The sequence below is a fragment of the Miscanthus floridulus genome, chromosome 8, assembly GCF_019320115.1.
Source record: "Miscanthus floridulus cultivar M001 chromosome 8, ASM1932011v1, whole genome shotgun sequence".
Lineage (NCBI taxonomy): Eukaryota > Viridiplantae > Streptophyta > Magnoliopsida > Poales > Poaceae > Miscanthus > Miscanthus floridulus.
The window spans coordinates 150,893,335-150,917,597 of NC_089587.1; the positions used below are offsets into that span (position 1 = coordinate 150,893,335).

A 24,263-nucleotide genomic window follows, 5' to 3' on the forward strand; every position below is an offset into this window, starting at 1 on the left:
GGTCAAACGGACTCGAGAACTATATGGATTGATCGCTGAGAATCTAGAGTCGGTCACCAGCTGACCCGAGCCAGACCCCCGTGAACGTTATGTCGGGGCCCCACTCGGACTAGCCTGTTAACAGCTCACCGAGCACCATGATTCGTCCATAAAGGAAAATCATGGCACCGCTCAACCCTTCCGTTTTTATCAAAAAAACACTTGAGGGAAGACGATCACAAAGATGAGCCAACCCTCGACCAGACCCCTGCTATGGGCGGGGGCTCAAGGAAAGTTGGACTCACAAGGAGATCGAACACGCAGTCGTAGAACGACAGACCTCCATAGGGGTCGGAATCTGGGAAGACCTTTTCTGACCCACCAAATCTTATGGCTATGCCCCCGAGGGGTCCGATCACGACGAAAGGGAATCGTCGTACCCAGGACACGGCGTGGGTGACAAAACAAGGCCAAGGCCCTCAGAGTCCTCCAGTTCGGAAAAGCCTCTGAAGGAGTATTCTACTCCTCCGTAGGCTCGGGGGCTACTGTCGGGGACCAATACTAGGGTACTCAAAGAGGAGCTAATGGTCATCAACATTAATTTATCCGAGAAGTCAAGAGCGCGACTACAGCTCCAACCAACCCCAAGGTGCGTGGGCTCCGCCTCTCCCGACCTCTAAGGGCGGGCTCTGCCTCGTTCGACCCCTTGGGTTTGTGCTCCGTCTCGTCTGGCCCCTTGGGGGCTGGCTCTGTCTCACTCGATGGGGACTCATACTGCCACCAACCACTCCAGGTCCAAGCATATGGGCCTAGGTCAAAACTCTGACACCATGGAAGAGACCGGCACGCCCCGTTGTAACCCATGGTCATGACGGGCCATATCTGAGGATTCACATCAAGAACAGCGTCGGGCGCGCCGGTGCTGTTCTGCCTAACCCTCGTACGAACGCTGACAGGCGCGTCAGTTCACCACGATGCCTGTCAGGACAGATTGTGACGCCATGACCAGCAGATGACGCCTACGCATGGCACTAGCGACGAAAAGGGCCGCGACGTGAAACCATCCCTATTGACATCTACAGGATCGGCGGGACCCGCATGAAGGAGAAGAAGGACCTGACGATATTAAAAGCCTTCCTCTCTCTCGTTTCTTCTCCTTTTTCTCCGATGTAACCCACGCTTTCCCTTGACCTATAAAAGGGAAAGCAGGACGCTCCATGAATGGAGGGGGATCCGATCGATTCAGAGCCGCGCGAAACCAAACCACGAGATAAAAACACAAGAGCACGACACGAACACACGGTTGAGCAGCGATCGAACTCTCAGTACCCGTTCACTCCTTCCACCATAGACTTGGGATCCTTTTCCTCTCTCGCCTGTTTGTAACCCCTACTACAAACCAAGTGCTGGTAACACGAGCAACCGCAAACTGGACGTAGGAACGTTCCGCCTGAACCAGTATAAACCATTGTGTCCTCCGAGCACACCATCCGAGCCAGACGCGTAAATACAAATTTACTCATCGGTAGTCCGAAAACACCGACACTTTGCGAGATGGATCTTTTAAGCCTAATTAATCCATGATTTGACAATAAAGTTCTACAGTAACACATGTGCTAATGACGAATTAATTAGGCTTAATAGATTCATCTCGCGGTTTACTGACGAATTCTGTAATTTATTTTTTTATTAGTATCCGAACATCTCATGTAACAACCCATATAATATTCGATATGACACCCAAAACTTTAAGCCCTGAATCTAAACATCACCCTTGTCATATGGACAAGACCAAACACAGCACAGCTGATGAACAGACATGCATATGCGTACTACATGTACTGTTACCGGATTTAAGTACTAGCTAGGATAGCATATAAACATGGCACACAGTTTGGTGCTGTTCTCGATCAGAAAACCTTACGACAGTAACGAACAACTCCTTAGACGAAACGACGTGCCCAACTGTTTGCAGACACTTAAACTAAGGCTTTGTTTACATTCAGCCATAAAGGTTTTAGGGTGACACCTCGGATATTACATGGGATGTCGTATGGGATGTTCGAATACTAATAAAAAATAAATTATAGAATCCGTCAGTAAACCACGAGACGAATTTATTAAGCCTAATTAATCAATCATTAGCACATATGTTACTGTAGTACTTTATTGTCAAATTATGAACTAATTAGACTTAAAAGATTCATCTCGTAAATTAGTCGCAAACTGTGCAATTAGTTATTTTTTAGTCTATATTTAATACTCTGTGCGACCATGCATGTGTTCAAATATTCGTTGTGACAGAGCGTAAAGTTTTGAGGTGAGAACTCAACAAGGGCCTTGTTTAGTTGGCGAAATTTTTGGCGAAATGGTATTGTAGCACTTTCGTTGTTATTTGGCAATTAGTGTCCAATTATAGTTTAATTAGGCTTAAAAGATCCATCTCGTGAATTTCGTCTAAACTGTGTAATTAGTTTTATTTTTTATTTTTATTTAATGCTTCATGCATACGTCCAAAGATTCGATGTGACGGAGAATCTTAAAAATTTTTGTAAAATTTTAGGAACTAAAGAGGCAAGGTCTAAAGGGAAAGCGATTCCCCAACCCCTTTTCTGCGTGACGTGTGCAAAGTCTACGGCAGGGAGACATGCACGCATTGTCATTGCTTAACAAAGTCGTAGCAGCGGTAACATAAGAACAATCCCCGGCATCTCGGCATGTGCCCGGATGGGGACAGCAGCAATAACAGCAGCGAGACCAACAGCTAGCCGCGCCCCTCTCGGACGGAGCTGCTTGTAATTGTGGGGAGGTGGAGTGACAGTCACACACATAACGCCCAAGGAGCGGGTCGCCTGCGCCGCTGCCCGCTGGTAAATGATGCCTGCCTCCAGCACCATGCGGTGCACGCCTCGTGGCCGGCTGGCCGGTCGGCGCCGGCCCCACCCATCATACGGCCACATCCCGCCGGGAACCCCACCGTCCGTGTCCCGGTCCAGCTGCCGACAGTCAAAACCTCACCCTTGCCCACAATTTGACCGTCTCTCATGGGGTAGGGGCGGGATTACTGAACTCTACTGGAGCTGCTGCAGGTACAGTTCACGTACCGTGGCAGTTCTGTTTTTTTTTTAAAAAAAAACCATCGTGCTGACAGTAGCTAACACTCATACCTAGGGCATCCAAGCAAGTATTGCGTGGATTAGAGAAATCAGGATACCAGATTCCATGCACAGACAAGATGAATAACATAATCCGTGACGTTGACATGGAGAAATGACTAATAATCAGTCAAAGGGCGACACAATATGCCGCGAGGGTATATAACTACTTGTACTGCATTAAGCAATTCATGAACTGACAATATATAAAAGGCACTAGGGAACAAATCTGATTTGATCTAGTAAGTAGGAATAAGATAAGGCGATGCCTACAATGCAAGGGGCATGATTGTATAATCATTACTATATTAGAAAGCCTGATCTGCTTGCTTAGACCAATAGCTATTTTGTTTAAGCAGGATTTTGGGTGACTAACCACTGGACTTGTATTTAGACACTTAGACCTAGCAATAGATGACAAGAAGCATCTGTTTTCTTTTTCAAAACTTATATAGGCGAGCTAGTAGGGGTGGTACGGCAAGGCTGCATACTTATATTGGATCGGCTCAGTCGCTCAGCCACATGATGCTTTGGGTAATGAATTTATACTCACTTCAATTTGCAAGGTGAGTCATGCACGTGAATTGCAGTCTATCTCCTAGTTCCTCAGTTTCTGCAGCGTTTCTGCATAAGCTGACTACGGAGTTTAATTCTTTGGTCGTGCAGAACTTCAGACCTAAACCAGCCTGCAGAACTCTGTGCTGTTTGGTTGTAGGATCAGTAACGTAGACGTATAGGAATCAAGAGTTTGCAAACCTTCACCCAAGTTACAGTCCTTACGCGTGTGGGAATCGGATACTATACCAGTACCGTGCATGAACTTCCAAGGTGTATGTATATACCAGGATTTGGTCCATGGTACTGATGCACTGAGCAGGTAGGTCAAGATACGGAGTCCTTGAACTCTGTGGCCTTTAATGGTTTGTCTCCTTCCAGAGTGTGGTCACATCTGGTTGAGGATTTTGATATCCATTCAAGGCCAGGCAGAGGCAGAGGCCATGCAACAATTTACTCAACAAGGTACACGCATCAGTGTACACTGCTGTGCTTGCGTGCATAGCATGGTCATGGACCTATGCTGAAGCCAGGCCACGAGCCCACAGGCCACAGCGGCGCAGAAAATATTGGAATGAAGCGTCATCTGGCTAACAACTCTGCCACCACCTTAAATCCAGCAGAGGTGCAAAGCGAAACTGGGAGGCCAAGGCATGACTCGACAGGCCCACTCCATTAGACCATACTGTACTACCGGTATCAGTATGTGAGCCAGTTGCAGCTTTCGGATACCACATGTAACCTAGCAGTAGGCAGAAACCATAAGACTAAGAGCAATGCCTAGCTTGAGTTATTAGCATGTTGGACAATAAGCACATGGCAAAAGTGGCGGATAGTACTTCGTCCTAAAAGTCTTGGGACGTTTAAGAGTTTTAGACTATGACCAGACCATGGTGGCAACTGTGTGGGAAAGATCCAAATAGGATCGTTTTTTGCCCTTTTATATTAGTTGGACACAGCAGTGTATTCGGAAGTGCCTAATGTGCGGACAATAATGCAATTTCTAGATTCCATCAGAAGATTGTTTTCTGCAATTAGCCTAGACACTGAAACCACGGTCGTTTCCTAATTAGGATATGGAACATTTGTCTTTGAACAAGGTTCATAAATAAGAGATGACATGAAAGCAAAGGCATCTCAGGCGCACTTACAGTTATTGTGAAGCGTATCTTCGCCTTAATGCTGCACCTATCATCAGATGAGGCTGACATGATAGCCGAATAGAAAACAGGACAAGCGGCACCAAAAAGAAAACAGCACAAGCACAAAGTGCAGTCTTCTTGGGGTCATGGCAAAGCTTCAGTCAGCAGTTCAGCACTCAGCGTTTAATCATCATCGACATGTGAGAGTGGCAGCAAAGAGAATCCCTCTTTCTTTTTTACTTGTCTTTAAAGACATGCGATGATTTGATAACATGTATTTTTTGAGAACATGCACAAAAGAATGAAAAGTGAATACGCAAAGTGAGAAAGATATCAAATCTTTCCATATGAACCCCATCATGAGTTTTTAGTGAAGGGCTAGCCTCTTTACCGAGGTAAAGTGCGATAGTCGTGCAAAAAAAAAAACACACCAAACTGTAGAGTAATGGCTCTTTTATGCCCTCGTCAAGAAGTTCAGTTTGTCAACAGGTGGAGCAGAATGATGGTCCGTGCGTAAGTGGAAGTAAGAAACCCAGCACTGGCTATTGTCCTTGTCCCACCAGGACCGAGTAATTTAATACGTTATGCAAAACCAACGGTACCAAGGGCGGGTCTGGTGTAAGCGGTAGAGTCTTATCGCCTGTGACCGAAAGGTTCCGGGTTTAAATCGCGGTCTCCTCGCATTACACAGGTGAAGGTAAGGCTTGACACTGACACGCATCCCCAGACCCCGCACAGAGCATGAGCTCTCTGCACTGGGTACGCCCTTTTTTTATGCAAAACCAATGATATGAGGTATATAATGCCTAATTTGCAGAATTTTGTAAAAGCATTGAGACAAGAAACAGCAAGTAATTTCTACCTAGACTACCTAAAGTATTATCGAGAATTGGAATGGACGAATTCATTCTACAAATAGAAGCTGCTTAGGGTGAGTCAAAATTACCTACTCAACTAACCAACCAGATACATAATGAAATTAAAATAATTGTCTAACCAAATATTATATCCTGAACTTACAAGAGAGTAAATCTTATATGACAGATTTCAGTAGATCAGGATCTAACAGCAAGGAGTTGAGACTGAGTTGCTCCTTTATTCCTTCTGTTATATCCACTTTCTATAGGACATGATTGATTCGAGCATTTGCATGCGCTTCAACATTATCACAAAGCATCTACTTTGTTGCATATGCAACATGACAGTCAGTGGTAGTGAATTCCTGTCAGCATCAATCGTTTTATTAACATATCAAAGTTATCAACACATCTGGGGACAAATGTACCAGTACCAACAATGGCACAAGAATAAGAAAATGCAAATGATTCCAGATTATAAAAAAGAGCAAAGACTGACTCGTTAAAAAAAATGTACAATGTCCATTTCGTATGAGGATCTATTAAAGCATTCTAGGTACAGGTGTATCTGTGGTGGAAAAAGAATGAAAGAAATTGTTAAAAGTAGTAGACTAACCTCTTCACAGTGGAAAACCTACAAAGAAAGGAAATAAGTGAAGATATACAGCTACGGATCATCAGAAAAATTGCCTGCCTACAGCTTTCAGGTCCCATGCCACATAGGTGACCTGGCAATAAAATCATAAAATCCAGCCATAACAGTACCTCCATTGGAGACCTGTAGAAAAAATCAGTACCGAACCATCCAATGAAAATGAGCTTTAATCTTCCAGAAGTTACGATTGATGTTAGCAGTTAGCACCAATAGCAGCATAATTCATTGAGTGTGCTGACTAGCCAAGTCACTGTCCTCCTGGAACCTATAAGATATTTCCACTTCAGAAACAGTGCTTGGGAAGGATGGGCCACGAATTTTCAAGCGTTTTGGCCCAAGATCTACAGATGGAGATAGGTAACTGCAACCGATAGATTTCTGGCTGAAAGCAACTTCGTCTTGCACAATTTTTGCATCTAGCTGATCTATCCTCATTTTTAGTTTGCTTCGATTGACGAAGTTATCTGTATTTCCAGAAATGGAGTCAAGACAATGCGATTCAGCACCCAGATTGACACTTCTTGTACCACAGGATACTTCTGTTGTGTTCTTCTCTTGTCTGTCATCTGAGCGGGCTTTCTTTAACCGTCTTAAAGCCTAGCAAAACAAACAATGAGTAAGCCATTAGTAAAAGAGTAGGCGGCATGAGTTAAGGTAAATACTGAAAGTTCTGAAAAAAGGTTGTGCATTTATCTAACCATTCATTAAAAACGTCCTGTTAAGTAAATTGGTTTAATTGCTAGTTCTGAGAAGTTATTGTTGTGTAAAGTCTCTCCATGTTTGATTGTTTATTATGTCTTTTATTAGGGAATTAAGCTCCTTAATCCATTGTTTAGGTTTAGTGATCATTTTGCTAATAGTTTTTAAATGAAGCTTAGAAACTAGGAGAGTCGTACGTGCAGTAGCATAGATTTTGATTAGCCAATCTCCATAGCAGGTTAGAGTCAAACCTGTTTAAGCCTGTCCACAACTTTATCATGCATAAAAAAAAACTTTGGGTACATCAAATAGGTTAAAGGATTGGTATAAAATGATGATTCTTTTATGTTAAAGATAATTATATACAACTCAGGAAATAAGGTTCCAAAAATACTAGCACAACTAAGGGCCTATTTGATTTAGCTTTGAATTTTAGATTCTAGTTCTAAAAGCTGAAGCTAAAATAATCAGGGTGTATTTTAAAAGTAGATTGTTAGAACCCAACCCTTTTTACACCACGATCCACAAGATGCATCCCACCAGCTTACAGATTTAAAGAATAAAGCTTTTAACAACCTGCAATATGCAGCTAGCTTTTAAGAATCCAAAGCTAAAACAAACAGGCCCAGAAACTGTTCCAGGTCGATTGTTTAAGTTCAATACAACATCCTGTCTCAACAACTTAATTAATTAAAATAATAATAACCCTTCATTCAAATATAGGTAACTTATGTGTTAAGGTATGCCCTACTCATGATTATTACTATTGTGGTCGTGTGGACGAGGACCCTTCACAGCAGGTTTAGCAGCAACGTATTTGCGTTCTGCAGCACAATCATAGATTCATAGAGGTGCAGGAATTCAATACTAGCAGGTAGCAAAGTGTCCAAGAAGAATAAAAAGTTGAAATAAAAAAAAGGATGTTGAAGAACAAGAAGTTGAGTTAGATAGGTCCTGCAGCTCAGAGGTGAGCTGCTTGTCAGGAAGGGCTGTAAAGTTATGGACTTGGGTTCACAAAGGAGCTGCAGCAATGACGCAACAGTGTGAAATAGCATGGCAAGGGCGGCACAGATGTGCAGGCACCAGAGTCCAATGCTAGCGGATAGCAAGATGTCCAGGAGGAACAAGAAGTCGAGATCCAACATGAACAAGAATTCTAGTTGTAGTCAGTTCACTTACAACAAACCCAGTTCTTGGATATGTTAGATTAGATTTGAGTTATATTAGTTGAGTGAGTCCATCATCATAGAAAGGGGCATGTTTTTTTTTTGGACAGAAATAGGAAGGGACATTTGATCCTGGAAATCAAGCAAACATCTTATATACTGTACCCCTAATATTCTTATAGCCGTACTTTTGTTGTGACCTCCTATTCCAATTTCAAACCATGTTGTCTGACCTCCCTTAGTACGACAGTTAACATCACATGACCAATCCAATCATTATTTGTCAAAGTTTAACAAACATACTGCAGAGCCATCCACTCTTAAATGGAGGAGGAGCAGTTAAACTAAGCAAAATCACAAAAGTAAAAGTACCTGATTCTCAGTTAAATTTACTGTTACATCTTCTGAACATCTTTTCTCTGGAATTATGCCAGATCGTCTCTTAACTCTAAATACCTCACAGTCAGAATCATCAGTATCCTGAGCAGCCAATGCTTGATCAGTGCATAAAGGATAAACATTAATCATTCCATTCTCTGGACATGAGCTAGAGAATGTTCTTCGGTTAGAACTAGTACACTCCTGCAAAAATAAAGTTACATAAAAGTTTTAAGTTACCCAAATAATACACAGAAAAACAGAAGTAGAGAAGGCAGGCATCATACATCACTTTGTGTAGAATACTCCTGGGGTCCATGTGCAGAAGTTATTGTTGATAATGTAGGATATGGCTTATTCAGATCATATCCAAGAACATCTACCTCTGACAAGGTATGAAGTTCAGGGGATGTATCAATTAGGATCTTGCAATATGGGAAGTATTTAGCATTGTGGTCAATGCCATTGGACAAATAAGGATGCGTGCTAGAGCCATCACTTTGAGACATTTGTTTTCCTACTTCATCCAATATCCCAATTTCCTCAAACTTCTTTGATAGTTCCTCCAGTTCAAAGATGTCTTTCCTCACAAAAATAACACGATCACAGTGGCAAGAGCACTTCCTAATTTCTTCCTCTTCAAAACAAGGTAAATAAGTAAATAAGATAATCACAAATGAAGCAAATATCTGTAATCTGTAATAAGTGCAAAACGACCTTACCATGACAAAGGCAAATTGCATCGGCTCTGCAGTTACACATAATGTGAGCTATATAGCAGTCACGTTTGCATATTCCACAGAGAACTGTGGCGTCAATGTCTGCTTTATAGCGTGTACGAGCACCCATTTTCGCAAGTGACCAACGAACACGGTGTTGGAACCGCATCAACTGCACAAAGGGGGCCTTCATAGAGCTCTGTATATGTGTGTCTCCAGTTAATGCTACATCTCCGTGATCAGACATGGAAAACTCATTAGTAAAAAATGTTGTTTCTTTACAAAGAAGCTCCTCATAAGGTAATACTGGTATCCTCTTCAGAAGTGCATAACGTTGACTAGCAACTGCTCCTAGAGGAAACCATTCGCTTGTAGCAAAATTTACTGCCTCGCCACAATTGAAACCTGACATTTGTTCAATGGTTTTCAATAAATCATAAAATAAAATAGAAGATTCAAGATGTTGAATAGTTACAGAAAGTAGATGACTGCAGGTAATTGCATAAGAGATCCTACCATGGCTGAAACCAGAATGATAAGCTCGGGGAAATGTTACAACAAACTCTCCAGGTTTCTGTATGGCTCTATAGACTGGAACATGATGATCCAGCAAAATATTAGGTGGGAAGATTGTAGTCTTCCCCAAAAGAACATCAAATGCTGCACTTTCCCCTTCACCTGATAAAATTTCGTGATCATATACATGCTCACGTACCACTTTCTCAAAATCAGAAGCAGCACTTCCTGGAATACCGTACCATGTTTTTGAGGCTCCACAGTGGTGATAGTTAATACTGGCAAAATGATAATTCACATGAGAATGACAGAAGTGTCAACGAGCAGTATCGTGCAAAGAATAATGACAAAAAAAATATAGATAGTGGGAGTATTTTCATTTATGCCACCACTTGAGATGTGCATTTTATCTATACCATCAGCCTGTGTCAATGACATGTAGGATCATTCCCTAAAAAAAATGACATGTAGGATCAGACTCCACATGTCATTGACTAGCTTGGTGGTATAGATAAACAGTTCCCCTCAAGTGGCTGTATGGATAAAAATTCCCATAGATCATTCACCTGTACAGGTAATGATCTTCCACATGCCAGGCAAACATACTAAAGAGCATCCCAATATACAGCATTGGATCTGTTATTCCCTGAAAATATATGAAATGTAAGTAACTGAAAAAGGCAGGATGGAAATTCATCAGTGCGATCTACTCACTGGAACTGCAGCTCTGAGAAGACGTAGTGTAGAGTTCGGCAACCGTGAGAATCTCTGGATCAAAGCACGGACAAAAATACTTTATGATACCATCATCATTGCCAGAAATGATCATAAGATCACCAGATGATCATAAAAATATCAGGGTTAGAAACCTTGACGAAGAAACAATAGAAGGAATGTGGATTTCTTGAGTAGAAGAATGTGCCCATTGTTTACCAAATACTCATACAAATTAGACAGACTACATTCACTATTTTAGACTGGTCCCTACTATGGAATGATTAAAGATAAATTCATCACGTATATCACTTGAAGACAAGTTTTGAGCTGAGTCATAACACAGAATATCAGCAGATTATATGCAACCAATATGGCAAAATAGGTAAAGCAGTGCAAGATAAGTTTTAGGCGTTGCGTGAAATTAAGAAGCACATAAATGCCTGTAGAAACTGGGACACAAAATAAGTACCTTCAAGTTCCATTTGCTTCTCCCAAGCTGGTCATTAGAAGAAGAAGAAGAAAATGCACTACCATCGATATCACATGCATACTCAACAGACTCCATCTTGCCAAAAGCTATCTCATGCCAAAACTCCTCTTCCATATACCTTGATGGAAGACAAGCAGCACTGGAGTATCTTCGTACAAATTCTTTATTTGCCATCTTCTCGAACTCCCGAAATGTGTACTTTCTGATAATTTGTACTACCATGTTATGCACTGCAAACAATTAAAATCGCATATCATGCACTATGCAATATGAATGGCCATACAAACCTTCCACTCATGAAGAAGGCAAACTTGTCATCCTTGGACCATTCAGCAAGACGGAGAGGCTGAACTCTGGTCGTAAACTTAAGCCCACCTAATTCCTTCATTAGTACAGTGCCCGCAGGTACCGAAGCAGAGATCGGTGAAATGATCTTGCATATACCTGGGTAATTGCACATGGTCACAACAACACAATATTCACAGAAACTTAAAAATCCATGTGTGAGCATTGGTTCATCTTTTTTTTCAGCAGGCACATGGAACTCGAAAAGCCATTATTTATGGCGCACACTGATGAAGATTATGAATACATACTACCGTAAACAAAGGGGCTGTATGATTAAGATCTGAGTGCATTGTTTAAAGAACAAGATTTATGGGGGCACATCTCAGAAAGGTTGCTAGCAAAAATTGCTTCCGAGATGCCAAAACATGCAAGGTGGCAATACTTAGGTATCTAAACTTCACAATTATCTCGGTAGGTCCCTACACTTGAACAATTCGCCACCTGAGATAATTTAGTAGTTTAGGGACAAAAGCGTCACCAGTGTGTAAGTATAGCAACTCTCATTGCTAATTTCTTCATGTCGTTTTCATGCAACTACATCTGTCAACCATTAGTTCTCTGTCTATCATCATTATCAACACTTGACCTTGTTACCTAGCTAGAAGACTATAATCAACAAAGGAAAAGGATACAGAGAACAACTATTACCATATTTTGCAGCCACAGGGGCAATTTTGCTGAGATAAACCATAGGATCCTCAAACTCCTGGGTTGATGGAGAAAATACAGGGCAATCTGGAATCTCATCAATCCAATCTAGGCTAGATAGATCAAACTTCTTTACTCTGTGTTTCGAGAATGGATTTCTCATGGACCCTCCCTCTCTCAGTGACGCATCACAACTCCTGCGCAATCTTGCCCCGTATGACACAGATTTCAGAGTAACTCCATCCTTCCCTGCCATTATCCTGGAGGCATTGGTCCCTTGATCTAAACACCCTGAACGCAATGACTGAAGCCACTTATACTTTGCAGTCCCCAGCTCAAGAGAACCGGTCTCCTTAATCTGAGCACACAAGAAGAAGCAATTACTCATCCTGTTAGAGCACTGTATACACATTTCATTACTAAATTATAGCTAGAAATGGCATATTGTAATGGAAGATGCCAAACTAAAGTGAAGTGGGCATAGCTTGAAAAGTTTGTCTCAGCTGATGTAAACAGAATATCACAACCCAAAAGGAAGCGTCTAATCGAACTAATGTAAATAAGTAATTATGAACATGTGTCAATTGTGCTTACTTTTCCACACCAGTCTATATGCCTAAAAGCCGGGGCTGAATTCTACAAAAGGCAAGCTCACTAAATTTGTTCCCGCAATAAAAGCCACTGTAACCAGTAGCCACGCAGGTAATACCCAGAATACACGTGGTAGCATGCTAAAAAAAGTCAAACTCTCCTGTTGATACAGAGAATCCAACAGCTGTGCACCATCTCAATCACAAAATATAGAAATGCATCCATATCCATATAGTTCAAAATTACTTCTCAGATCACCTAAAGATCAGTTCACATAAATAAAAGAGTTCATATTAAGAAGCACTAGGGTTATAGCCCGCAAATCACATCATATCAAACCTATTGTCGTAGAATAGCAGAAACACAGGCAAAAATAGCAACTGAAGTGGTCAAATCCTTTCCCGAAAATGGCCAAATCTATGGAACAGTTCGAATTAAGAAACACCTCAAAACTAACCACGAAATTAATTGTTTGCCACATTAGGCTCAGTTCTACAATAAATAAACGTTTGATTATCTGAAGCAAATTCGTCGCCCAGAAAGAAACAGGCGCGCGAATAGTAAGAGAATTACGCGACACCACGCGAAACTACGAGTTGAGCGAACTGCTACAGAACTCATGGATTCAGGCGAGCGCGGGAACTCACCAAATTAGACCCCGCATATGCAGGCACTACAGTCCAGTTTACCAAACAGTCCGGCAAATCATAATTTGAAGGGGAAATACAAAATTAAGGAAGGATTAGAACAGATTTCGACTACAAACCGCCGGAATTGCAGGGTTAGTTTATTATCAAAAAAACACTCCCAATTCGAGGTGAATAGAATCGTATGACTCAAAACAAGCAAAATAATACTAATAATCAGAAGAAGAAAAAAATCCTGGTAAAAACATGAGCCGAATCCACAAGACCAAGCCAATTCTGACGAATCAAACAGTTCCCGAAATTTCACTGCGCAAATCCCATAGAAAACGACGAGACCGCGTCCTCTCAAACAAACCCAACCACCCACAGTGCGGGTGCACCCGCTCACCAATTCACGATTAGCAATCCACAGAACCTCAGATCGCTCACCGTCTCATCTCGCCGCAGCTTCCAGGCCCGAGACCTCCTCAAACGGGGACCCACATTCCCCTGCGGTGGCCGCTACCGGCGTCCCCGCGCGCTCCGATCCGCGCCCGCCCCTGCGAGTCCGATCCGCCGCGTCTCGAACGTACGGAAGCGACTCCCGAACTCCGCCGCGGCGTAGACTGCGGAGCCTGCGTAGGCTTCGGAGCCAAGGCGAAGGAGGAAGCGCCCGCGGCGGTGCTCCGGCGAGCGGCGGAGGAGCGAAGGAGCGCCGAGGAGGCAGCAGGAGGAAAGACCGAAAGAGGCGGACGGGGGGATGAAAGGAGAGGAAAGGAAAAGTGCGGGTGGTATTTAATAAGCGATAACTACCTGTACCGCCGGACGCGGATGGCGCTTGGACCTCGCTGATCCAACCGCACCACAGCTAATATGCGGATTAGAATGTGGGATTAGCGTGGGTTTTATTGCACTTTTTCTTCTAGCGGTGGTGGATGGGGTAGTTGTGGTGGCAGGCCGTCGTCACGGGGCCGTCTTCTTCCCCAGCACCAATTACTGCTCTGCCCTCCATCAGGTAATGTATGGTGTACAAGTTGTTGGACTGTCCGAGTATGGCTCCAAAGTGTCAGCGATTGTCTTGTGACATAACCATACGGCCAGAGCAATGCGATTTTTTTTACCATTATAAAATTGTTAGAGATTTGCCGCTAAAGAGATGTGATTTACAGTGCACATCCTGTGTGCTAACACATAGATTCGATTCCTTTTCTTAGCAACCGTTATTAGGTGTAGGGCTCTAACCTTCCAGCTGGAACTGCTAGATTCGAGAACATTAGGTAATTATTAGGTTGCCGGGGCAGATTAGCACGGAGAGAGCAGAGAGCCCTGTTAACGTCATTTGTTCACTAGAGTAGACGGGATTAATAATGAGACCGTGTGAAATCGCCTGTTTGAAGCACAGGCAGGCGACTTTTCAGACTGGGATAAAAGATGAAGCGAAGCATCTTGTTACCTCCCCCAGCACGTTGTTCTTTTTTCCCACATGCTCGTTATTTGAGTTTGAGAGAAGCTTTTGGTCGATTTCGTTCTTTACGTTTTTTTGGTGGTGCGCGCGCGCCGATGATGCCTTTTACACACAACTGGCGAAGCACATTTCGGCGGAGCAGCATCACGGCCGCCCTGGCCGAAAACCGGCTTGTCGGCAGCGAATCCGCGCGTCCATTGCCATCACGTTTGGGAATTCGTGATACCTGCCTTTTACACAATATTCGTGATTCCTGCTCGTTTGGATGAATTACCGTGGCAGCTGCACAACGGCACAAGCGAGGCAGGCAGCAAACTGACCAAATTCACCTGCGCTGTAAAGCTCGAGGCAGGCAGCAAACTGACCAAATTCACCTGCGCTGTAAAGCACGGCGGCCTTGATTAGAGGAAAGTACCGCACCACAGAGCAGCTGCTTGGAGTAGGGATTGTCCCTGTAAATGCGTGTTTAGTTCATGATTTTTGGGAATTTGGCTACCGTAACATTTTCGTTTTTATTTAGTAATTAGTGTTCAATCATAGATTAATTAGACTCAAAATGTTCGTCTCGCAATTTCTAACTAAACTGTGCAATTAGTTTTTTTTCGTCTATATTTAATGCTCTATGCACGTATCATAAAATTCGATGTAATAGCTACTATAGTACTTTTTGAAAAACTTTTTGAAACTAGACAGACACTAAGGAAAGATTCTATGCTTTGAATAAGGGGAGATGACGTGGAAGCAAATAATTGAAGTGGGGGAGCAAAGTGGCATCTCTGCCCCGACCCCGCTTGATCTGTTGTTTTTCCTTTCACTTTACTTTTGGCCAGCTCCTGCTCTGTCAAGTTGCATTGGCCAGCCCATCCATATAGAGCAGAAAATTATAACATGTTTGGTTCTCCGGTGTAGGGACTAAAAGTTTTAGTCCACTTTAGTCTATGAATTAAAAGTAGATTAAAGTGGTGTTTGGTTTCTTAAACTAAAATGGACTAAAGTGAAGATAGGGTAATAAATGAGAGATATGGGTGTTCCCAATACCTTTTAGTCCATTTTAGTTCAGTTTTGTGGACTAAAGGACTAAAAGATTTTAGTCCACTTTTAGTCAAGTGTTTGACTGTTTAGTCCAACTAAAATGCAGATTTTAGTCCATGAGAACCAAACACTCCCTTAATACTCCAAAAGGCAGCTTTTGATGTTAATGGCGTAGTTCGTTCACCCTGTTCGTTTGGACTTATTTGACTTATAAGTCGTATTTTTTCTGCCAACAAACAATATTTTTATCTTACACCAAATTAACTAATAGCATTTTTAGCCATGTCTTATCAGTCAAATAAGCCCAAACGGATAGAGTGATTGACTTTGAGTTCAATCTAACCTTGCCCTATATACGCACATGTTTTAATCATCCGTGATGTTAGCTCCTAGGCTCACCTCATCCACATGTACGAAAACGCTGCAGATAGGAAGACTGTTTCAGGTAGGACCTGCTGTCGATGCTTTGCCAAGAGACCCTGCAGGAGAGCCACACGCAAGAACTGCCCGGAATTTCAGGTTATATTTACGGCATATTCGTTGGTTGGTTTCAGACAGGGTTTATCAGCTATGATAAAGTATTTTTTTCTCACAACAAATCAGCATCAGTCGGACTTATCAGTAAAAAAAAAAAAAACCAACGAACATGCTGCCGATTGCCGAACAGTCTCTCCCTAGTCTAACAGTGCTTTGCACCTGGGGCTGGCGACCAGAACAGCTGAATACCTGAAACAACTTGGTCAGAGTAGTTGCGTCTTGATTTAACCAAAAGATAATTGTGATGGTGAGTTCATCCCACTAACGACTGTGAGGTTTGGTCGCTCGCAAGAGCAGATGGTTCTTTCCAAAACCAAAGTCAGCAGATGGTTCTTTCCAAAACCAAAGTCCCAAGGTGGCTGCACCTGCTAGCACTGTTCCCCGTTAGCTCCGCTCCGGGGCAAAAGCCTCCGCCGCGCAGATATCGCCTGGTGTTTCCGAAGTGCCGTCGCTCTCTGCGCGCTCCGCCGGACAGCGACGTGGCGGGCCTGGCTCTAGCTCTCCGTGTTCTCGCTCTCGCGCGGGTCGCAAAACGAGCAGCGAATCGGGATGCCGGAATTAGCAAGGGGAATCAGGCGAGGCGGAGGGAGAAAGGGAACGGTGATCGGTTGCATTGGGCGCTCGCTCGCGCCACCCAATCACCGCCGGACAGCGCGCTTGTCGCTTGCTAGCCCGTTTCGTTAGGTTCGTCGGCTTTGACCGACCGGGCGCGGCCGGCTCCGGGCTCCGCTGTCACCGCACCGAACCGAACCCGTCCACGTAGTGCCCGGGTCGCTCGTCATCTCCTGGATCGGCCGATGATGAGTGAGCCCGGCTGACTCTGGCTGGGGAATAATCGCTTCGTTCCACACGTGACTGAGGCGACTCGTCGTTGCGCTGAACAGTAAAAGGCAGGGTACAGGCCACATGGGAGGACACGACACGAGAAGTTCTGGCGACGAGCTAGCGGCAGACGTCCGGGCGCGGCCGGTAGCCGGTCGCGTCCATGTCCGACCTGCCCGGAGTGGAGTGATGCGGCCTTTTTCAATGTTCCTGTCCATGCACACCAGCAACGAGCTAGTAGCTTCCTGTTCCTGCCGGTCATCGTCGTGCGAGAAAACACAGGTAGGAAACGAGGAATGGTCCGCACGGTGGCACTTGAGCGATCTGGTCTCGCACGCTATTTTGATGAGAAGTTTGTGGCGTGAGGATAAGGAGCTGGTTTGGACTCCCTCTCGCCTAACACTCGTCTTGTCTTCATGGACCTCAGGATGTACAAATAATCCATAAAAAATAGGATGTGCTACCACACTACCACGCCGGAAAGTATCCAATGATTCGGCGCAATAACAGGAGAAAAGAGTTCCCTCAAAAAAATAACAGGAGAAAAGAACTCAATAACTCTCCCTGGGATGGCTCGCCTTTTTCCACTTTGAGCTGATTGAGATCGCCATGCAGAAAAGCTGCCTTGCGCGGCCTCGCCTGTTGCTGCCGTCGCTGTCCTGTTCCTGTCGCTGTTCGTCAGCTGCGGCAAGCATCGGGCGCGGCCTGACGAGCTCGGACGCTTGCGCTGCAGCGCGAAGCATTGGACACGTCACGCTTGGGACTGTTGGAGATCTCGCAGTTGCACAGAGCAAAAGCGAAGCGAATGTGCCACAGCGAAGTGTGCAGTAGGATTGCAGGAAAAGGGGAAGGTGATGTAGCAGAGGACAAGCTCGCATTGGCGACCGCAGAATCTCAGGACCATTCGCGAAAGCGACCGACCGTAGGCAAAGTGCCAATGCCACCACGGCTACCTGTTCCGCCGGCGCGTTGGTAAGTTGTCCAACTGCCCAACAGCCCAAAGGCATGTATCGAGCGATCTGAGAGCTAGGAAGGCCTAAGTTGGGCTGGATCTCCTATCGGGCCTCGGTCAGGTCCGTCAAGATTCTGGATCAGGCCTTCTTGAAACTTGAGCTATGATTCATCTCTCTCCATTTCCTTCTCTGATAAAAAAAAAACATCGGAATCGGATGATATACAGGCCATAATAAGCACATCAGGAGCAGGCTTTGGTCTATTTGTGAGGGTAGGAGGCATGCAAGTCAATGTCCACGACGGTAAGGTAAAATGTTCTCTGATGAAATGTGTTTACCTCGTCAAATCATGATCAGTGCCACTACATACATGCATAGAGATCGTGCACTACCTGTGCTGCAGTAACTCTACACGAATCGGAATAGTAACACGACCGTTTGCGAGAAAACCCAGGGTTCCTCGGCCTGTTCGTTTGCTCGTAAACGATCGTAAATTTCCAGTCGGGAACAGTGTTTTTCTCTCACACTAAACCAGCCAGCAGTAAATAATCCACGATCGTTTACGGCCTCCCGAATAGGCCGCCTAACTCCTATCCTAGGTGGAAACATTCAACCAGCAGCTCTTAATGGCCGGCACAAAAAGGAGGAGAAAGATGCGGAGACGAGCAGAAAAGACACAGGAGCAAGTTAGTTTTCTGGCGATCGTGGTGGTGGGTGCTGGTACTATGCACGCTAGCGTTTTTTTTTTTTTTTTGAAAGGAATTCGAAATTCCATTAATCAACCATCTCATGCTTTTACTATGCACGCTAGCGTTACATGGCAGTACAACGCTACAACCAGGCCATGTGTTTGATCGACCCATCATCCGCTTCCTCTGGACAACGAGTCCTATGTCCTATGAACACAACAGCTGCGGCCGGTACAAGGGCGAGGGACATAATAGAGTACGTGTCTGCGTGACTGAACGCGTGATTTGAAAGAACGTAACTGATCAGGTCACAAGACATACCAATTCCGCCAGTTGTCACGCTCCTGTCTGTTGTTGGATCGCCCCAACATAACGCAAATACCGAATCCCGTGATTAATCATTCACACCGCTGAAAATCATGTTAGACAGAAACATAATCCTAGTGCTAATCCAAATCCATCTCTATCCCTATCTCTCTATCACTATCACTGTCTATATCTATTTTATTTCTAATATTATAAACAGCAAAGGGCTTTCATCTCGCTTTTTTTATTTTCCAAACTCCAAATTGCTCTTATGTCCTTTAATATTAGAATAATACCCCGCGCGTTGCTGCAAAAATTACGGATTAGTGGATTGCGTGGCATGATGACATGGACAAACAAAATACTTATATGTCTTGGTGACGTGGACATTACAATTGTATGGGCTAGTGTGTTTTAATTGTGTGTGATAGTGCATTGCCTAGTTGGATAGCTTGTATGCTGAGATATGTGACTTGCTGACGTGGACATTACAATTGCATGAGACTTGCTGACGTAGACATTACAATTGTATGGACTAGTGATTTTTTTAATTATGTGTGATAGTGGATTGTCTAATTGAACAGCTTGCATGTTGAGAGGAATAGGTAACGGGGTTTGGCGGCTTTATAAGAATATAAGATAAGATATGACCTAAATTCGTGACCTGTTGGAACAAATCGCATCCAAAACGTTTTAGGTTCCGTGCAACTCGCGGTCACATTTTACTAGTAGTGTCAGTGATTCAATTATATTAGCATTACTACTCCAAAAACATATTCGGTTCCGTGCAACTTGCGATCACGTTTACTAGTAGTGTCAATGATTCGATTATGCTATTAGCATTGCAAGTAGTAAAGTACTAGTATACTAATAATAAGCATTTTATTAGCTGCCACCAAGGAATCAAAGAATATGGATCAACAACAACAACAAAAAAAAACGAATCGAATTACTACAATACCAGACCAACCGATCATCCCTAACAATTGTGCCAATAGTTTTCGCAGCAGACCCTGGGCCTCTTTTTTTTTTTGTTGTTGTAAAACCTCAGCTGCTTGACACGTCAGCCCGTCCCCTGGCGCCGGCGCAGGCCTTGCGTCCCCGGCGGCGGCCGCGGGCGCGTGGCCTCATGACGACGGTCTTGGAGTCGCCCCAGGCCGAGAAGGACTCCCTCTCCTCGTCCGAGTTGTCGCACTCCGGGAACGGCCCGTCCGCGTACCGCACGGCGTCGTAGCACACCGTGTACGTCATCTGCCGCGCCCTGAAGGCGCGCATGGCCGCGCGCTTCTGCGGCGTCATGACGGCGTAGTCGGCCGTCATGAGCCCGAGGAGGTCCTGGTGGGCGTGGCGGCGCGGGACGCGGAGCACCGGGTCGGCGCGGGAGCCGACGATGGCCAGCTCGGAGAAGTCGGACGCGAACGGCGCGTACTTGTAGTTGACCTTGTACTTGCCCCCGTCCGTGGCCCACGCGGAGCCGTCCCAGATGGTGGCGTACACCGCCATCGGCTTCGCCGGGAAGTCGCCGCCCATGTCCGGGTGCCGGATCACCTCCCGGATCGGCGTGTCGTCGATGTAGAAGCTGCATGAATTGAAGACGCAGTCAATAACCACTGAGGCTGTGTCCACTGAGGCCGTGAGGGAAAGTTGGAATCTGGATACTGTAGCACTTTCGTTTTTATTTGATAAATAGTGTTGAATCGTGGACTAATTAGGCTCAAAATGTTTGTCTCGCGATTTCCAACCAAACTGTGTAATTAGCTTTTTTTTGTCTACATTTAATGCTTCATGCACGTATCGCAAGATTCGATGTGACGGATACTGTAGCACTTTTTTGAACTGAACACGGGCTGATTAATGTAGGGGGAGTGTGTAGTGTACGTGTGTACTGGAAGTTTTTCTGGTGAATGTGATACGTACATGATGTGGGTTGGAGCCCAGAGGACGGAGTAGCTGTGGGCCTCGAGGGTGGGGTCGAAGGGGAGGAGGTAGCGCTCCTCCCGGCCGTGGCTGGTGCTGCCGTTGCCGTAGACGTTGGTCTGCACGCGCCACTGCCCGCCCCACCGGCTGCCCAGGAACTCGAAGTCCAGCTCGTCGTGCGTCTTCTCGTACACGTCTCCATTAGACAGCTGCAGCATCAAAAAAGGATGGTACAAGCATTATACACTGATGATGCCCTATGAGTACAGCCGTAAGGAAGTCGACATGGCAATTCAAAACTTCATCATGTGTTAGTTGGAATCTCTGAGGGTTGCAACCTGGAACAACCACAGATCAGTTGGATATTCCATCTACCACTGGAACTGGATATTCCATCTACCACTGGAACATCGTACACCCTGTTCGCTTGACTTATAAGCCGTACTTTTTCAGCCAACGAACACTATTAATCTTTCACAACAAATCAGTCAACGGTACTTTCCGCCGCGAACACATGGCAATAATCACTGCAATCACTGGCGTGTGAATAGTAGTAGTAGTAGTAAAACCTAACCAAACATGGAGGACTACCGATTCAGTAGCATTAACTATTTTTTGGTGCGCCTAATTAATCAATCATCAGGGGGACGTGAATGACCGAAGTGGAACATTTATTCCCGGGCCCAGGCGGCGCAGCCTTTCTGCAGCTAGGGCTGGTAGAACGTGGATTATTACGGCTAGAATTGATTTGATGTGAGAAAAATACTGTTCTGACGATTTAGCGAACAGGCTGCTGGGCTGAAAAGTCCAAGGCAGCTCATGTGGGACGCCCTGTAGCGTGCTCTGCGGCGCAGGACATGGGCGTAGCACCGGCAACTTGCTACGGCTCGCCGGCGGTTGCTGAATCCGTGTTGACACGCCATGTGACCAAGCACGAACCAACGGTTCGAAAGAGCGGCGGCGGGGATACATACGCTACTATAGTAAAGAAAAAAGGTCCCCTTGGGCAGGAATGTTCCGAGATGGAATCGAATCCAAATGTTGCAGGCATCGATTGAGAAGGAACACTCACGTAGAAGGCGACGACGACGCCGGCAGTGTAGTCCTTGGGCAGCTTGATGGACGCGCTGAAGAAGCCGTGGAGGTAGTAGTCCGAAGAGACGAACCCGGAACCTGTGCGGAACGAGCAGTAGGCCAGTAGCTTATCAGAGACAGTATGAACGGCGAAAACAGAGGATGGAAGACTCATGTCGTCCTCCGCACAAGCTACGAAGAGAAAGGTGCAGGAAGGATTAAAACTCTCTGCAAGAAGATGATGCCCCACGTACCTGACCGGCGGTCGAGCAGGAGGCGGACGCTCCTGTCGTCTGAGGAGCGGAAAAGGTTGCCGTCACCGAACAGCGGTGAGAACCGCTCCTCGAAGGCCACGGTTGGCACGTCGAAGGCGGAGGCGGCTACGACAGATAAGCACGCCCACGTCGCGGCGACGAGCAAGCCCGTCAGCGAGACCCTCGCCTTCGCCGCCATGGCTGGCCGTACAGCAGAGCTTCTGCGCTGCCCTCAGCCTCCGGCCTCGGTTTCCTCCTCGCCCTCCTCCTCCTCCTCTCTCCTTCCTCGATCGCTTGTGCACCGTCGGGCGGCGGCTTTCGATCAGGAGCCAAACCCCGACGCGTTTCTTGCCCTGGGCTGATGGCTAACGATCTTGGCTTGCTTTATACGCGGTCATGGTACACTGGCCGGAGCCCGGAGCCGGGGCAAGGGGGATAGATACGCGACGCGGCTGCGTCATGCGCGGACGTTGGTAGCGGCCTTTTCCGCCGCACCCACAGCCCATGCTACCGTGGACTCCGTTAGTGCGGCGTGGGCCCCCCGTGGCCCCGGGAGCCCTCCAGGCGGCCAGGCCTCCACTACTGTGGAATGTGGATGTGCAAGGAAAGATAACAGTCAGGACGGAGCAGCCAACAACATTACAGGAGCGACTGAGCGAGGAGGAGTTCTGTCACTGTGCTGTGCACCGGCTTGGCACGGAAAAGGAGCGGGAACGTGGTAGGTAACGGGCGATTAATAAGCAAGCAACAGCTAAGCTTTGCTGGTGACGGGGCAATGCATGCATCATCATGCATGGTCCTAGACGACGGGGGGTTGCCCGTTGCCTTGTCCTGTTTCTTGCCACTCAAAAGACAGCAACGCAGTGCATTACTAATCTGTTTTTCGCGCGCGGCGAAATGGCTGCAGCTGGAGTTTAATGTTAGGAGACTTTGGGATGACGACGTGCTTGGTTGGTTTGTGGACGTGGGATGGGGATGGACGCTTTGCGGAGGGTGGTTTTACGAGCCATTACTCGCGTCTGGTGAGAGATTTATCACAGGGAGGGCGACGTACGTGAGGCTAGCCGGAACAGTTGGGCTGGAGCCGTCCAGGTATGGTTTGACCGTGTGTATTTATTTGTTCCGTGTCGCGTGGCCACCGGTCGTCCAGTCCTGACCTGTGGCGTGGCGTCGGATAGGCGTGTGTGTGCGCCCCCCACCGTGCCCGCTGCTTCCACCTCCACCGCCAGTGTGGCGCGTACCCCTACATGCATGGTGTCCAACGAGGCACCAGCTGTACAGAAGAACGCAACGCAACGTCCTCTCCTTATTGGCCGTTTGTCCGGTTGCGTCCTGCGCCAGTGCTCCTCCAGCGGCATTGTGGCATCCAAGGCGGTAGCTAGCTCCTTCTCCAGGCTCCAGTCTGACGATAGCTAACGTGATCAACCTAATATAAGTGCATAACCAATGATAGTGTGCCATTATAATATTGCTACGTACTTTATCTCGGAGCTGAGCTACTGTTGCGTATCTGCCAACCAACAAAAAAGGATCACGCACGCGTCAATGACTATAACAAAATAATACTGGTACTAGTAGCAGCAGCATAGAGTACTATAGCTCACACAGCAGCGTTAGCGTTAGAGTATTGTACTCGCACAACAGCGCCGCCCCGACCGAAAGTGGCAAGGCGGTATTCACAAACCATAAAGAATAATGGCCGCGCGCAAAGCCGCACGCGACAGGACTAAGGGCGTCCTCAATGCCAAACAAAGAACACAGTGGAGAGTTACGTGAGCTCTGAGAGAATTATTTATGAATGATCGTGCTAAGCTAGTTATTTGTGAGTCCGTAGATATTTGATTCCTCTTCTTGATAGTTAATAAAATTCTTTATAGACTAGCTATTTTGAAATCTTTAGGACGCCCTAACGTGCAATGCCCCGACACGACAGGGCAGTGGCGGGCCCCTTTTTCATGTGCGCCGCACCCCAA

The 24,263-nt window shown here is 45.8% G+C and overlaps 2 protein-coding genes across 5 annotated transcripts; both read right to left on the reverse strand.

The window, feature by feature from the left end:
- Positions 1–6,145: 6,145 nt before the first annotated feature.
- On the reverse strand, positions 6,146–14,125 carry LOC136477363 (lysine-specific demethylase JMJ706-like). 4 transcript variants are annotated; one of them, XR_010763995.1, is made up of 12 exons: positions 13,692–14,001; positions 12,025–12,382; positions 11,316–11,472; positions 11,008–11,230; positions 10,536–10,589; positions 10,388–10,467; positions 9,822–10,099; positions 9,309–9,710; positions 8,874–9,223; positions 8,581–8,790; positions 6,454–6,940; positions 6,146–6,322 (listed from the first exon to the last, which is right to left on the reverse strand). XR_010763995.1 is itself a non-coding variant. In XM_066475503.1 (11 exons), exons 2-11 carry the CDS (start codon positions 12,278–12,280, stop codon positions 6,566–6,568), a joined length of 2,385 nt encoding a protein of 794 aa, XP_066331600.1. In that variant the 5' UTR covers positions 12,281–12,382; positions 14,055–14,125; the 3' UTR covers positions 6,146–6,565. The 4 variants fall into 4 exon arrangements, 3 of the variants coding, with proteins under 3 accessions (XP_066331600.1, XP_066331597.1, XP_066331599.1); XM_066475503.1 differs by lacking the exon at positions 13,692–14,001 and adding an exon at positions 14,055–14,125 and having other exon boundaries at positions 6,146–6,940; XM_066475500.1 differs by having other exon boundaries at positions 6,146–6,940.
- A 5,810-nt stretch (positions 14,126–19,935) lies between these two features.
- On the reverse strand, positions 19,936–22,714 carry LOC136473687 (probable xyloglucan endotransglucosylase/hydrolase protein 30). Its single transcript, XM_066471334.1, has 4 exons — positions 22,291–22,714; positions 22,035–22,135; positions 20,963–21,171; positions 19,936–20,624 (listed from the first exon to the last, which is right to left on the reverse strand). The coding sequence occupies exons 1-4, from the start codon at positions 22,487–22,489 to the stop codon at positions 20,093–20,095; spliced, it is 1,041 nt and encodes a 346-aa protein (XP_066327431.1). The 5' UTR covers positions 22,490–22,714; the 3' UTR covers positions 19,936–20,092.
- Positions 22,715–24,263: the final 1,549 nt, after the last annotated feature.